This window comes from Fusarium oxysporum, chromosome 4 (genome assembly GCF_000149955.1).
Source record: "Fusarium oxysporum f. sp. lycopersici 4287 chromosome 4, whole genome shotgun sequence".
In the NCBI taxonomy this organism is placed as follows: Eukaryota; Fungi; Ascomycota; class Sordariomycetes; order Hypocreales; family Nectriaceae; genus Fusarium; species Fusarium oxysporum.
The window spans coordinates 4,087,418-4,100,400 of NC_030989.1; the positions used below are offsets into that span (position 1 = coordinate 4,087,418).

General features: G+C 48.3%; 6 protein-coding genes across 8 annotated transcripts; 1 reads left to right on the plus strand and 5 right to left on the minus strand.

The window, feature by feature from the left end:
• Positions 1-32: 32 nt before the first annotated feature.
• Positions 33-1,106, minus strand: FOXG_04297 (uncharacterized protein; the record flags this gene model as incomplete). Its single annotated transcript, XM_018382280.1, has 3 exons — positions 33-318; positions 367-660; positions 763-1,106. 3 exons carry the CDS (start codon positions 1,104-1,106, stop codon positions 33-35), a joined length of 924 nt encoding a protein of 307 aa, XP_018238961.1.
• A 543-nt stretch (positions 1,107-1,649) lies between these two features.
• On the minus strand, positions 1,650-2,688 carry FOXG_18789 (uncharacterized protein). 2 transcript variants are annotated; one of them, XM_018398932.1, is made up of 3 exons: positions 2,483-2,688; positions 2,323-2,399; positions 1,650-2,271 (listed from the first exon to the last, which is right to left on the minus strand). In XM_018398932.1, the coding sequence occupies exons 1-3, from the start codon at positions 2,556-2,558 to the stop codon at positions 1,789-1,791; spliced, it is 636 nt and encodes a 211-aa protein (XP_018238962.1). In that variant the 5' UTR covers positions 2,559-2,688; the 3' UTR covers positions 1,650-1,788. The 2 variants fall into 2 exon arrangements, with proteins under 2 accessions (XP_018238962.1, XP_018238963.1); XM_018398933.1 differs by having other exon boundaries at positions 2,323-2,688.
• A 159-nt stretch (positions 2,689-2,847) lies between these two features.
• Positions 2,848-5,929, plus strand: FOXG_04298 (DNA primase large subunit). Of its 2 annotated transcripts, XM_018382281.1 has the most exons (4): positions 2,848-3,112; positions 3,160-3,701; positions 3,751-4,358; positions 4,410-5,929. In XM_018382281.1, the coding sequence occupies exons 1-4, from the start codon at positions 2,923-2,925 to the stop codon at positions 4,570-4,572; spliced, it is 1,503 nt and encodes a 500-aa protein (XP_018238964.1). In that variant the 5' UTR covers positions 2,848-2,922; the 3' UTR covers positions 4,573-5,929. The 2 variants fall into 2 exon arrangements, with proteins under 2 accessions (XP_018238964.1, XP_018238965.1); XM_018382282.1 differs by lacking the exon at positions 2,848-3,112 and having other exon boundaries at positions 3,128-3,701.
• FOXG_18790 (uncharacterized protein) lies at positions 5,105-5,437 on the minus strand (the record flags this gene model as incomplete). Its single annotated transcript, XM_018398934.1, has 1 exon — positions 5,105-5,437. One exon carries the CDS (start codon positions 5,435-5,437, stop codon positions 5,105-5,107), a length of 333 nt encoding a protein of 110 aa, XP_018238966.1.
• Positions 5,930-6,651: 722 nt separating the features above from the next.
• On the minus strand, positions 6,652-6,744 carry FOXG_18791 (uncharacterized protein; the record flags this gene model as incomplete). The annotated part of the gene is made up of 1 exon (XM_018398935.1): positions 6,652-6,744. One exon carries the CDS (start codon positions 6,742-6,744, stop codon positions 6,652-6,654), a length of 93 nt encoding a protein of 30 aa, XP_018238967.1.
• A 1,516-nt stretch (positions 6,745-8,260) lies between these two features.
• On the minus strand, positions 8,261-10,330 carry FOXG_04299 (uncharacterized protein). Its single transcript, XM_018382283.1, has one exon. It carries the CDS (start codon positions 9,513-9,515, stop codon positions 9,237-9,239), a length of 279 nt encoding a protein of 92 aa, XP_018238968.1. The 5' UTR covers positions 9,516-10,330; the 3' UTR covers positions 8,261-9,236.
• Positions 10,331-12,983: the final 2,653 nt, after the last annotated feature.

Genomic DNA, 12,983 nt, shown 5'->3' on the forward strand with positions numbered 1-12,983 from the left:
GATCATAAATTTCTTGAATAGCTATGTCATTTTTAGTCTAAGTATCGACTGAGGCATGGCATGGAAGACTTCCCGGAGGACGCTTGAAGGAAGAAATCGAAGGCAACAGATTGCAGTTGCGCAAACACGTTGGGGTTGAACGGGTGCATGTTTGCAACCCGAGGAGGAAGCCCTTCGTTTCCTGGCACGTACAAGGGCGCAGCCCTTGGGAAGGACTTGAGGGCAAATGCGGCACCAAAGACCTCTTGGAACAAGCCAAATGGGTCTGGTTGGTTCTGGGCACTCAAGGTTTTCCATCGACCAAGATCTTCATTGAATCTAGATACGGTCAGTAATGCCGAATGGCGAAAATTAAGCAACACTTACTTCTGTTCCAGCTCTTTGACTTGGCCTGGCGCCTGATGGATCAAGCTAGACGCCACTATGAGAGCGGAAAAGGCTGAGATCAGATCAAGTGGTTGATAATTCGTCCCGGTAAGCCTCAGGTAATGGAGGCCATTCCCTAAAACAACCTTTGGATGCCGGAAAAGTCCCTGGGTTGTTCTAAGGCGATGCTTTTCACAACCCGTCACACTGAGTTCTTTTGTAAGGAATTTCTGTAACCTCCGGCATACTAGCTTAATTCGCTTGATGAAGTTCCGTGCTGAGTTATATCGAAGCCTGTAGCTCTCTGTGTAATCGACAATCTTGTCCGTTGGCATTTGAGGGTATGGGGAAGAGTGGAAGTCATGAGGCCCCGGTTGGGTGCGCTGAATCAGTTACTGGTAATAGTCGCTGATCTCTTTAGACGCAAGAGAAAGTTCGTTCTGGATGAAATCGATGCTGTGGAGAATCTTGATATCTGGTGGCTGTAAGTGAGGGTTGGTCAATGTCTGAAGAGCCTGTAGGTCGCCTGTCTTCGCGCTTTCCTTGAAGTTAGCTTCCAGTTCCTTCAAGCCATCTCTTTCTTGTGCCGGCCGACTGAGGCCCAGTAAGAAGAATTTTTCGATATTCTCTATTTCGGAATCCAAGTCCCGTAGGGGCATCTGTGGAAATAAGCTCATGGGGCTTGAGCCATCTGGAGACTCCTGGGGAGGCTCGTGTAAGGGACACTGATGCCTGTTCATTATGTGGAAAGGGAAAGACCAAGTGATGCCGAGCTTCATACAGGAATAAAGATCAAGTGCAGAAACGGGGATGTGTTATGCTAGATGATCTTAGTGATGGCAAGTCATGTACAAGTCTGGTTGTACAAATATGGAATGAGTACCTACTAATGTTCCAAGGTCTGTCAAAGGAAGGGGGAAATGGTAAATACATAGGCCAGGGAAAATCGGATCAAGGACTCAATGAACATTTTTAAAAGTTTAGAAATGAGCGCATAATGCTATTTAAGAGGATGTACGAGTTTATGAAAGTCAATGGATGTTCACGGAGGCGAAAGGAAGTTCTGTATCATGAGGGTATCGTCAGTTCCATGGCATTTATGAGACGGATGTTCACTAATTGCCCAAGGCCCATGAACCCGTTCAACACCATTCCAGTGCGCAACAGCTTTAATTGATTCAGTTTTTCTGGACACAATATCTAGATATTTATGGTGTTGTATCTCGTAGTTGAGGATTTGTAGTGTTTGTATTAGGAATGCATAAGTGAGAGAACGTTGAAAGTAATTTCTGATCGCGAGATCTTCAAGTTCGTTTATTTTTCTGAAAATTAAAGTTAGAGGATCATAAGAAATGCCCGCCAAAAGTATGTACTTGTCTATATCATCTTCATACTTTCGTTCTCGAAACCTAAGTGTTGATACTATTGGACGTCTTCCAGGTAACAAATAGGGCACTGCTGTTTGAGTCCGCGACTGAACCAATCAATACTAGGCTCACGATTTGGCATGTAATCCTGTGATATCGTAGTATGATCTCTTCTCATTCGACGTTCCCACCATCCTCGTCTTGTCGGGAGGTACCTACAGCAGTCCAAGCACCAACTCCACGCCCGACTTGGTCGACCACGCGCATCTCTTGGTCGAAACCTTCGGAGTAAATCGCCCATGCTCAAACATGAGCACGAAGCTACAAAGCGTGAAGAGTCAGGCCTAGTCCAAGTGGCCATGTGCGATTCACGGAGAGGTGCAGAAAGGCCGCACAGCCGCGAAGTGGCGAGTAAACTTTTGCAGGTCATCGCTAACATGATCTTGTCCACCTGTGGCGCTTGGTCGAAGATCATGGTAAGAACCTCAGGCGGCAGTTTAAATAGCAGAGCTGAGTCTGAGCTACTTCCAGTACTGATCTAAAAGGGTGAGTTGCCAATGCAGAATGGTTGGTTGAGGCTCGTACACACTGTTGAAGGAACTCTGAATGCAGTTGTAGAGCAACAGACTCTCGGACCTGATGCTCCAGGCCTACTTCTGAGTTGAACTGGCATGGGTCAAGCTATGGACAGGACTTATTGGCACGATATGTGAAGAAATGTTGTTGATAGGAATGAGAGCTTCACTTGCGAAATGATGGGGAACTGGAACAATAGCTCCGACTGAGGTCATCGACTACCTCTTGAAGTGTATGATGACAGGACATTTGGATGGAAAATCGCGTCCGTTGTCGCGTTAGATATGATTTTGAATGACCTATTCATTCTAATATTAATTAAATGTTTGGATACTCTTGTTGACTTAAGAACAAAGCCTTCTTTCTTTCTTTCTTTATTAACTAATTGCACTGTCTGATATGGAGCCAAGTACATTGTGGGCTTGCACGCGAAAATCACCTGGGGAACACCTTACGCGCTTCTGATTGGGCCACATGCCTTTAATTGCCTGGCCCACCCCGCGACGCCAGACGCGTAAAGTCGCGTCTCCCGCCTCATGCCTTTTGCTAGCCAATTCCACTCCTCGTCCAATTTCCACTCTTTCGATACAGATATTCCAGAGACAAAGAAATCATGTTGCGGCAAGACTTTAACCGAATTGACCCCAAGAGGCGAAATGTCGTCGACCATCGCAAGAAACAGTTCGCTGCGCCTACATACAAAGATCTCGACTACTCTCATCGTCTCAACTTTTACACAGATCCTCCCACTGCGGATATCACCCTCGAGCAGTTTGAGCAATGGGCCATCGACCGACTTCGAGGTAGGCCGCAGAAGACTGTAATGATGGGTATATCTAATACTCGGTAGTTCTCGCCGAACTTGAAGCATGCTCATTCCGCAACAAGACACCTGCCGAGACTGCAACACACATGAAGCCCATCCTCAAGAAGCACCTTCACCTCGAGGCCAACAGCTCAGGCTCCAAGAAGATCTTCGAGCAACGCCAAAAAGACCACTACAGCCATTTCATCCTCCGACTTGCGTTCTCGTCTACTGAAGATCTGCGCCGTCGATTCACACGTGTCGAGACAATGCTTTTCCGCCTGCGACTCAATGATGACGATCTCGCCGAGCGATCTGCCTTTGTCAAAACTCTTGGTCTAGACTGGTGCGAAGACGTAACGGATGAGGATAGGAGGGAATATGCTGCGGAGCTGGCTGCTTTTGCTAGTAACCGAAAGGGCGAGAATGACGACGATACATGGTTCAAGGTAAACTGGGAACGAGTTCCCGAGCTAATTGAGAGCCGAAGAGTGTTCTTGAAGGCTGGAAAGGCATTTGTGCCAGGCCGAGAACAGGCTGGCATGGTGGTTTCGGAGTTCAGCTCGCGACTGGAGCGACAACTTGAGGTACAGCAACTGATTACTCCATGCCAAGGTCTGAACTGACAGTGTATAGTTGACTGCCCGTGCTCTTCCTCGACTTGACGAGGACGACCGACTCACACCCATCCTCAACCATCTTTCCAAGAATTTCATCACCCCCGATGCATCCTACATGTCCAGCACAGCCGCTGTGCCCGGTGCCGAGATCAGCGCTGCCAACATCGACAACTTATCCCAACACTTCCCAGCCTGCATGTCCCACTTGCACCGCTCACTACGTCGAGACGCTCATCTCAAGCACTATGGTCGACTACAGTACTCGCTCTTCCTCAAGGGTATTGGCCTCAACCTGGAGGAGTGTCTTGTATTCTGGAGAAAGAGCTTCCACAAGATCACAGATGACAAGTTCAACAAGGAATACCGTTACAATATCCGTCACGTTTATGGTGATGTTGGCGGTGACTCGAATCGAAGGGGAGGTGGTTACAGTCCATTTAGTTGTCAGAAGATCCTGACCGAACATCCTCCTGGTCCCGGCGAGGCCCACGGATGCCCATATCGACACTTCAACATGGAGAACCTCTCAGCACTTGTCCAAGCTATGGGTGTTAATGATCGCTCTGTTCTTCAGGGCGTTAAAGAGGATAAGGATAAGCAAAAGTTCCACATGGCGTGCAATCGGTAAGTCTATGCTGATTCCTCGAATAACCTATATACTAATTGCGATCGCAGCGTATTTGAGCATCTGCACAAGCAAGAGATCAAGAAGGCCAAGGATGAGGGTGTAATGACACAACAACAGCTCGAGACCATTGTCCATCCCAACGAGTACTTCAAGCGCAGCTTCCTGCTGAAGAATCTCGGAAGGGAGACGGATGTGAGAATGGAGGGTTGATTGCTTTACGGTTGTTGGTTTACGGAAACATGATGTTCGGATATAAGACGTTTGCATGTCTAACTTTGTAATTATGGGCTGTAGGAACTAGGAGTAAGGCGTTGGAGTAGCCTTGTTGTGAACATGCATGAAAACACCTTGGTATGTAACCGAGAAGACAATATCGGTAATCAGAAATCGAATATTCTTAGAAGCAGCATAGAAGCTCCCCCATTGACCGCCGGTGCACAAGACAGCCCTATAATGCTCAAAATAAGTCGAGTTACATATACACCACAGCATCACCGTTTCGCTCATTGTAAGGGTTTTCTGATCTTCATGTGCATCATCCTCACACACCTCAGTCTATTCCCGCTTGGTAACCGTTTCGCCAAAATAGCCCAGTCAAATACCGCAAAAGCAAACCGTTTGACAGTTTTTCCCCTCACAAGCGACGTCACGCACCCATGTCAGTGTTGTTTTTAATAGACCGCCCTGTTTTTGGGTCTGCTCGATAACCTAACGTCATGCCGTGGTGGCCTGCACGATGAGGTCAGAGGGCGGGATGACGAAAGGGGGTGGGTCTTTCTCGAGTGAGGGCATTCGCAGGGTCTTTGCAGGAAGATGCATGTTTTGATGGTGTGTACGTGTTTGTGCAAGGGAATTGCACGGAAGGGAGAAAGAACCCCTTTAATCCATGTTCTTGTTGTTCTGTTTCTAAATACGTGCTTGTTTTTACTACTTTTGAGTTTGGGATCTCGGGGATCTTGAGCCTCAAATGGAGAATATCTGATCTTTTGTGATGATCTCCCGTGCGTTTAGTTCTCCACCAGAAAAACCAACATGAGGTCCATTTCTTTTTTTTTTTGTTCTCCCCTTCCAACATTCTGGGTCATGACTTAAGCATTTTTCTTGTGGTTTTTTTTTTTTTTCTTCTTCCATTTCGGTGTGGCTCCTGTCACCGCTCTGACCTTGTTATTAAAGGGAGCAAAGAAAACCCTTGACGCATGACAAAACGTCATCCCTTGCGGCACTCGAGGTGAAGCTAACTCGCGTTGGAGTTGGCGCGCGGGGACCTATGACATATGGCTGCATAGCTCATGGGCGCAACCGTTTTCTGGTTAGACGGATGAATGTGTACATGTACGGAAATGTCGGGGGTGGGTGTGTAAGATGGTTAAAAAAAGAAAGGAAAAAAAAAAGGCTCATTTGCTGCATGAGAAGACTGAGAATTGAGGACGGCGATAACATCACGACGTTGTTGTGCATGGGGGTTCGATAATTTGACGGTTAATCGGCATTAAGACGGAACTGCTCAGAGTCTACGGAATCACGAAAAGTGTTATATCCTTTGGACTGATCGGCCTCGGGGTGTTTGCTGCTATAACCTTTAGATCCGTCGATGCCGCTTTTGCTTTAAACGGACGACATGCCGAGCGAACGCCTTGAATGAAGTTCGGGGGGTCGGATCTAGACCGGTGAGTTAAGTCTCATTATCCATCACGGATGAGAACAACTCCGACGTTGATTGTCTTGTAGCCTTGTCAGAATGATCTATTGTCTCTGCCTATTGCCTATTTTCCAAGACAAAGTGACATTCAGTGCATTCTACTTGAGATGCAAGGCAAGACAAGGGGTTCATTTTTTGTCTCACATCTCATGCCAAGAAAAGGGAAAAGCCAACGACATGACAGCCTCATAATTGCTGCATGTCAGCTTTTGCAGCGGGCGACAGGCCAGCAGGCTGGGACATGTTTTTCTCACTTCCATTTCCATTCCCATTTCTGTATGCCGTAAAATGCCTACCCTGGCTTCACTGCAACCCCTGCGGGCCGATGAGATGCTATTTCGAGCTTGGTCAAGAACGGTGCTGAAACCCTGGACTGCAAGTTGAGCAAGGAAACGCAAGGCACACGAACAGGAAATAAAGCTTGGCACGGGGACTTTGAAAAGCTGCACTATCTTGGACCTGTTAGTGCAGCTGCGAGGTCCTGAATCGCAGAGGAATCAAGAAATGGCCATTTCGAGCAATTCGTAGTCTCGGACTGTTAGCCTTCCGACATTTGGACCCATCAAGCCACCGCCGCCATCTTATTTCCTTTATTTTTCGCTGCTGCCTTTCACGGAGCCGAGGATGGCGAGCGTGCGGGGAGTCGGGCTGTTCCTAAACAGAGTCTCCAGGAGTCTAGACATGCATCTCCTCTATTTGAAGGATAACGGCAGATGCAGCTACACAAGCCAATGTTGCATTCCAGTCCACTCCAGTCGAGTACCGTAGCACTTTTGTAGACGCATGCATCCCCTCAACTGCCGCTCCAAAGTCAAAAAGTCTGTTCCTCTCAATCTGCTACAGGCGCGTTGTGCGGCAGGAGGACAAGTCGTACATTAGCTCCTCCATATGTGCTTTTTAGACCACATCGTGTGGCTGGGGTGTTCTGAAATGCCTATAACAGTTACGCTCTTGGCTTGCAAGGCTTGCAGAAGTGTGACAACGGTGCTGGGTAACTTGCAGTTAGGCTATGAGCTATCTTGGTACCTTTTACGGATAGTCCACGGCACTCATACTCGAGACTCCACTGTTTGCATCTGAGGTGCCGCACGCGAACTGACATTGACTTTTGATGGTTGGCTGGGCAAAACCTAAGCTGTGCAGTCGATAGCTGAAATCCCCAGCTGCGATTGCATTGCAAGCGCGAGTGCAAGCGCAAGTGCAAGTGTGACTGATTGAGTTTCAAGTGTCATCGTCACACGGGTATAGGCAGATGTTACATAGAGTTTATGCAATGATCGCAAGCCAATCTGCATGTGAGTGCCGCACCACTGCACTATTGGATCGATTGGTCTTGATCTTGTTCTCGGGGCACTCATATCCATGTCATGTCACGTTGTCGTAATCTCGACGCACCTCCGAGACGGCTCTAGACCACGAGTGGGACGGTGGGAATAGCCTCAAAAGAGAACAAGGCGGGAAGTAGAGAAAAAAATGCAGATGCAAGATATTGAATGGAATGACTCCACTAAATCTGCAGAAATAAGCAAGTAAACCGAAATAGTGGAGTTGCTCTGGGCTCTGTTAAAAACCCTAACCGAGGAGAATTGCCAAAGCCGGGATAAAACCTGGAGTGACAGGCGGAGAAAAGCAGAAAGGGGGAGGCGAAAAAGGAAAAGGACAGGTCTCAGAGTCTCAGATCAGAGTAAAAGTCAAAAAGTCAAAGTGAAATGAGTCGAAGCGAAACAGCCATGTCTCCATTCCCAACTCCGCTCTCATTCCTATCGATGAAGACAGACTCAGATCATGAGAACGCAGTCTTTCTTGACACACTCTCTCTGTGCTACATACACAATTAAGCCCCTGCTTGAAGAGAAATGATAACGGAGAAGTTGGAGAGCCAAGACGTCAGCGGCTGGTATGTGACCTTACGGCAGCCAACATCGAGTCTGCAGTTGAAATTCCTCTTGTACAGTCTCTAATTGGTTCTGAGAGGGGAGGGTAAAAATGGCAATCACCGTTTGAGAACGAAATAGCCAATGGCAGTATTCCCGACCCTGGTCGGATGTAAATACGTGCTAGCAATGCGAGAGACGGCACGTAGCGCCGAGGGCTGCTGTAGCCTGTAGTTAGATACTGTTAGAGGTCAGGCCTCAATGACCACCAACTACATGACCAACATGCAAGACACAGATGAGATTGGTGCGAGAACACAATGCATGAGACACAATGATATGATATGATATGGTAATTTTTGATAAATTGTTTAAACAAGTATATAGATAAAATAGCCTGTCCAGGAGGCTAAAGCCGTGCCAGGCACCAGGCCGTGGTCTTGCTTGTATCTACCACGATGAATAGAAGCGAAGAAGTAAAACATCCAAATAACCCCAAAATATCCAAAGCGCCCGGTGGCAATAAACAGGGTATCCGTGGGTATACAAGAAGAAGAAGAAAATCCGATAGTGTGACAATGTTATATCCCATCCCAAAGAAAACTCCATACATCAAGGTCGTCAAATACACAAAAAATGGTGGTCATGAAAATTGAGAAGACAGCGCCTCGGTGGTATCCATCTCACATGAGGCAGTGAATGCAGTCTTTCTCTTTTGGAGGGGTTGATCACCCGCAGGCTGAGCTGAGCTGAGCCTGACAAGTGCTGATCCGGAAGCTGACGGGGTACCCATACATTGATGCCGGACATGCCGCACCCATTCACTCGAATACCCTGAACCTCAAAAAGATGGATTGGTTCCTGAGTTTGGAGGTGCTGAGAGGGTGGTTTTGTCGGTATCGTTGGGTTTTGCTTCGGTTGTTGTTAAGAGCGTGCCAATTCAGGTCGTCCTCGCATGTTGATGTTGATGGTCAACTCTGCTCTGTGGCGATATATGGCTTTGCTCTTGGTATTGGTTGGGTAGGCCAAATGTAATAAATGGCTGGCTGACCCTAATGGCAGGAGGGGATGCATTTATGCGGCACGCTGGGGGTTAAGAGCCGAATATCATATTTCCTTTGCGCCGAAAAGGTGGTTGTTGTGGGTTGGCTGGTTGGAATAATCATTGAATGCTTTGGGGATTAACCGTCCATGTCGCAATGTGATTTGTTTCCCCCACTAAAAAAGAAAAAAAAAGCTGAAAGTAGTTCCATGTGTTACTCGTGTTCAGGCCTTTAGTTGTTGTGTGTTGGTTGATTCATTTATTTGTAGCCGACCATCTTTGCGCAGCGTTCGCAGTAGTAGAGGTTGTGTGCGATGCGAACCATTCCCATGGTGCTGACGTCGTCGGTAGAAGTAGCCTCGACTGAGCGAGCGCATCGCATGCAGCGAAGAACCTCGACAGAGGCGATGGGGAGGGCGATTGAGTCCATGCTGTATCTGTGTCCTGAGCTGGAAGAGTCTGAGTCGGAGCCTGAAGAAGGTGTTGATGATGTTGAGCTTGTTGATCCAAAGTGGTGACTTGAAGGTCTGGCAGACATGATGCTGGAGACGAGGTTGGAGAGGGCAGACAGGGCGGGTATAATATAGATAATTCTGAGGTGATGTACCGCAAGGGGTCGGGTAAGGAATAAGAAGAAAAAGAAGCTAAAGCCTTTTTTGTTTGTTTCAAGTGGATGGGGATGTGCTGGCGCCTTGGTAATTGCTTTGCTGCTTTGTGCTCTTGCTTGAATGCTTCGCCCTCAAGGGGGACTGTGCTGGTTAAGAAGGATTGAAGAGCGACCAGGGGCCTAGCCTCTTGAACTCTGGAGCCTTGAAAACAAGCCCGTCCGGGGGAGGGGGGGTGTGTGTTGTGTTTTGTCTTGGCCTGTCTGAGCCTGAACGGGACTGGGCACTGGGGACCAGGGAGGGCTGCACTACGCACGCTACGTCGTATACGTAGACGACAGACAGACGGACAAATACGGTACGGTACGGGCGGACGATACAGTTTGGAACTGTAGCACAGGTGGCTTAGGCTTAGTCCGGTCGATTGCAGCTGGGATGGACGAGTAGAAGGGGGTCCTTGTGTTGATTTGAGTGCACAATCAATCAATCGCTATCACTGAGAGAGTCTAGAGTGTCCTAGGGTATTGTATCGTATAGAGTCGAGTCGAGTCGAGTCGTATTGTGAAATTCGTTTCATAAAGGGATGTAGGTTCTGGATCCAAGGCGTTGTTCTGGGGGGTGAGCAGGCCTTTTTATCAAAATGGCTTCATTCTTTTTCTTGAACCTGCTAGCAATTGGATGCAGCACACACGCGCGCCCAGAGAGAAACAGGGCAGTCTCAGTATGTGGTGTTTGGGGGCTACGTAAGTTTTTTCCTTCCTCTACTTTAGCTGTGCTGCTGCTGCGGATCGACGATTTAACTGCTCGTCCACGGAGGTGTCTTGCAAGACGGCGTGTCGTGGAGTAAAGATCGGCAGCGGTTCGAAGAGAAACAGCAGCAAGACATTGTGCCAAGCCCAAGACAAGCAAAACGGAGCGTCCAAGTCCAAGCACACGCCCCTCTTCAAGGCACCAGCATTCAATTCAATTCAAATTGAGTCCTGCAAAAAGATACATTGCAACTGCAGCATATGCCAGCACCAGCCAAAGCTGAGCTGTTGTCTAAACTGCTCTCGGTGAGGGATAATTGTCTCAGCAACCATAAACTCTCGAGCTGTTGAGTCTTGGCTTGAAACTTGGCGTACACTCACTCACTCACTGTACGGCAGGGCAAGCTCAGGTCCAAAGTCAAAAACGGAGGAGGCAGAGGGAGAGGGGGGGCGTGGCTTGGCTCGAACCCAATACCAGAACAGGCCTGGCCGATGCAACGTCAGGTCTTGGGTCCTGACCAGGCGAAACCCGTCCATCTCCATCTTGTCCGTTTAGTTTACTCTTGCCCCTGTCGATTCATCTGAGATGCTCCGTTTTCTTTTATATTGGGCTTATGCGATCTATCGGGGCTTACGGGCCACCAAATCTCGAGACTTTTGTTTTGGCTTGTGATTGCCCTGGCGGGTCATGTTGGTGAGGCATCACGCTGTGTCTAATTGATTAACCGACTCTACGGAACTGTCCAGAATTTTTCTCTTATCATTTCCTGTAGCGCCCGTGATTAACCTCACGCCCAAGTCGTCCCGTTGTGAGGCTGGCTGATGTCTCGGATATGCCTGTATGTACTGTACCTCTTACAGAACTGTAATATTCTCACGGCACGGGAGGAACCAGCTCAAAACTGCTTACGACGACAACGGGGCACAGCTTCAGAGACAAAAAGGTACAGCGCAACATATTCATGCATTGTTTGCTTTTTTGGCAGCAATCTACCGCCTTGTTCAACCCGGGCACGAAAAAGAACAAATGCAAATGCAGATAAAGCTTTATGCATTTAGATGTCTTGTTGTCAGTCGTTGCTCCGGGCTCCCGTAACGGGGTCTTCCTTGCACAATGGGAGATTCCTGCAAATTAGATTGCTGAGTCTCATGTTGATGAAGTTTCTAGCTTCAGGGCCCAAAAGTCTGTGCAAAAGGACCCTGTGCCTGTGCTGTATCACTCTAGCTTTTCACCTCTCAACAGCTTGGACCAAGATGAGTTGTCCAGTGTTGCTCTGGCAAGATGAGTCAAATGGACGGTAGGTAGACAGTAGTACGACAATTCAACATGGTCCGCCTCATGAAATTGAGTTCACCGTTAAAATAACCCCGGATCGGCCAGCTCAGCCCAGCAAGGGCACGAAGCCACAGGGATCAATTAGGTAGTAAAAAGGACATCGAGCTGACTGACTCTGCGTGCGCCCGTCTTCCGCGGGTGCCTGCTGCCTCTTGTCTCAACTGAATGTGCAAGTGACGGGCTTTTCGGCTTGTACGGCATGCCATGGTGATTGATAATGGATGGCGGCGCTTGAACCGCGCCGAAAGGCCGCGCAATTGATACAATAAGCATTGGATCTGTCACATTTAAACAATGGCGTTCGCGTCGGGCGGCATGTACATTACAGTAGATGCAGTAATTAACCCTCGTTGTGCGACCGACATTATATGAAAGGCGGATCTTTGGATGGAGTCTTGAATCCTAGGGCGGGTTTCACGCATATCGCGGGATCCGATGAGCGAGTTTCGTTTCTCCATCCACGGTCAACGCATAAGTTGAGATAAACAATCGGTATTGTTTCTCAACGCATGAAAGAGTCGCTATTGGGCGCCCGCCAAACTTCCATTGTGACAGAATTGTAATTTGCAAAGTTTTGTTCTCGTATGGAAAGGCGCTATTGGATGGCTGTCACTTACAAGCCTTAATCCTGATGCAACGCAGACAGCCCAGCAGAACAGAACAACAGAGCCGCCCGCGACTACGGACACCACCACGATCTAAGCACCAGGGTGATCCAATATCCACAGGGAGGAAGATGAGCAGAATGCTACAGCGCAGCACACCGCGTACCCGGGGATTCGGGTCGTTCAGTTTTCAGGGCTGCAACGCTGGTCTTACAGGCTCCAATATTTTGAGAGCGAGCTTGAATGATACTCCGTACAGAAGAGATGGACCCCTAATTCTTTTTGAGGGCTGACTCTGACGGAGAGCGAGAGCGAGAACCCTGTCCTTGCTTGATGAGCCTGAACCGTTGGATTGGGCTCTGAGCTAGCGTTTAGTGTACCCAGAAATAGAGCATTGTTGAAATGTGTAAATTGGCGTGTTGGGCTTGACAGTAAAAAGCCCACCGCAGAAAATACAATGCTGTAGAGTTTCATGATGTTTATGACCGCTTCTTCTTTGCTGTCTCTTGTCTGTGGATCGTGTTGGGATGAATTGCTATTTCAGGTGCATCTTCCCGCCCTTTGGTTTCTTTACAGGGCCCCTTGCCGTGACTCACGAGGGACCTTGTAAAGCTGTGTTGTTAACATGCAACTCAGCGAGATGAAAAGAGCGGTTAAGGAGATATCACAGTAAGCGGTAAACGGAGTTAGCGAACGGAGATCTTGGCAGGG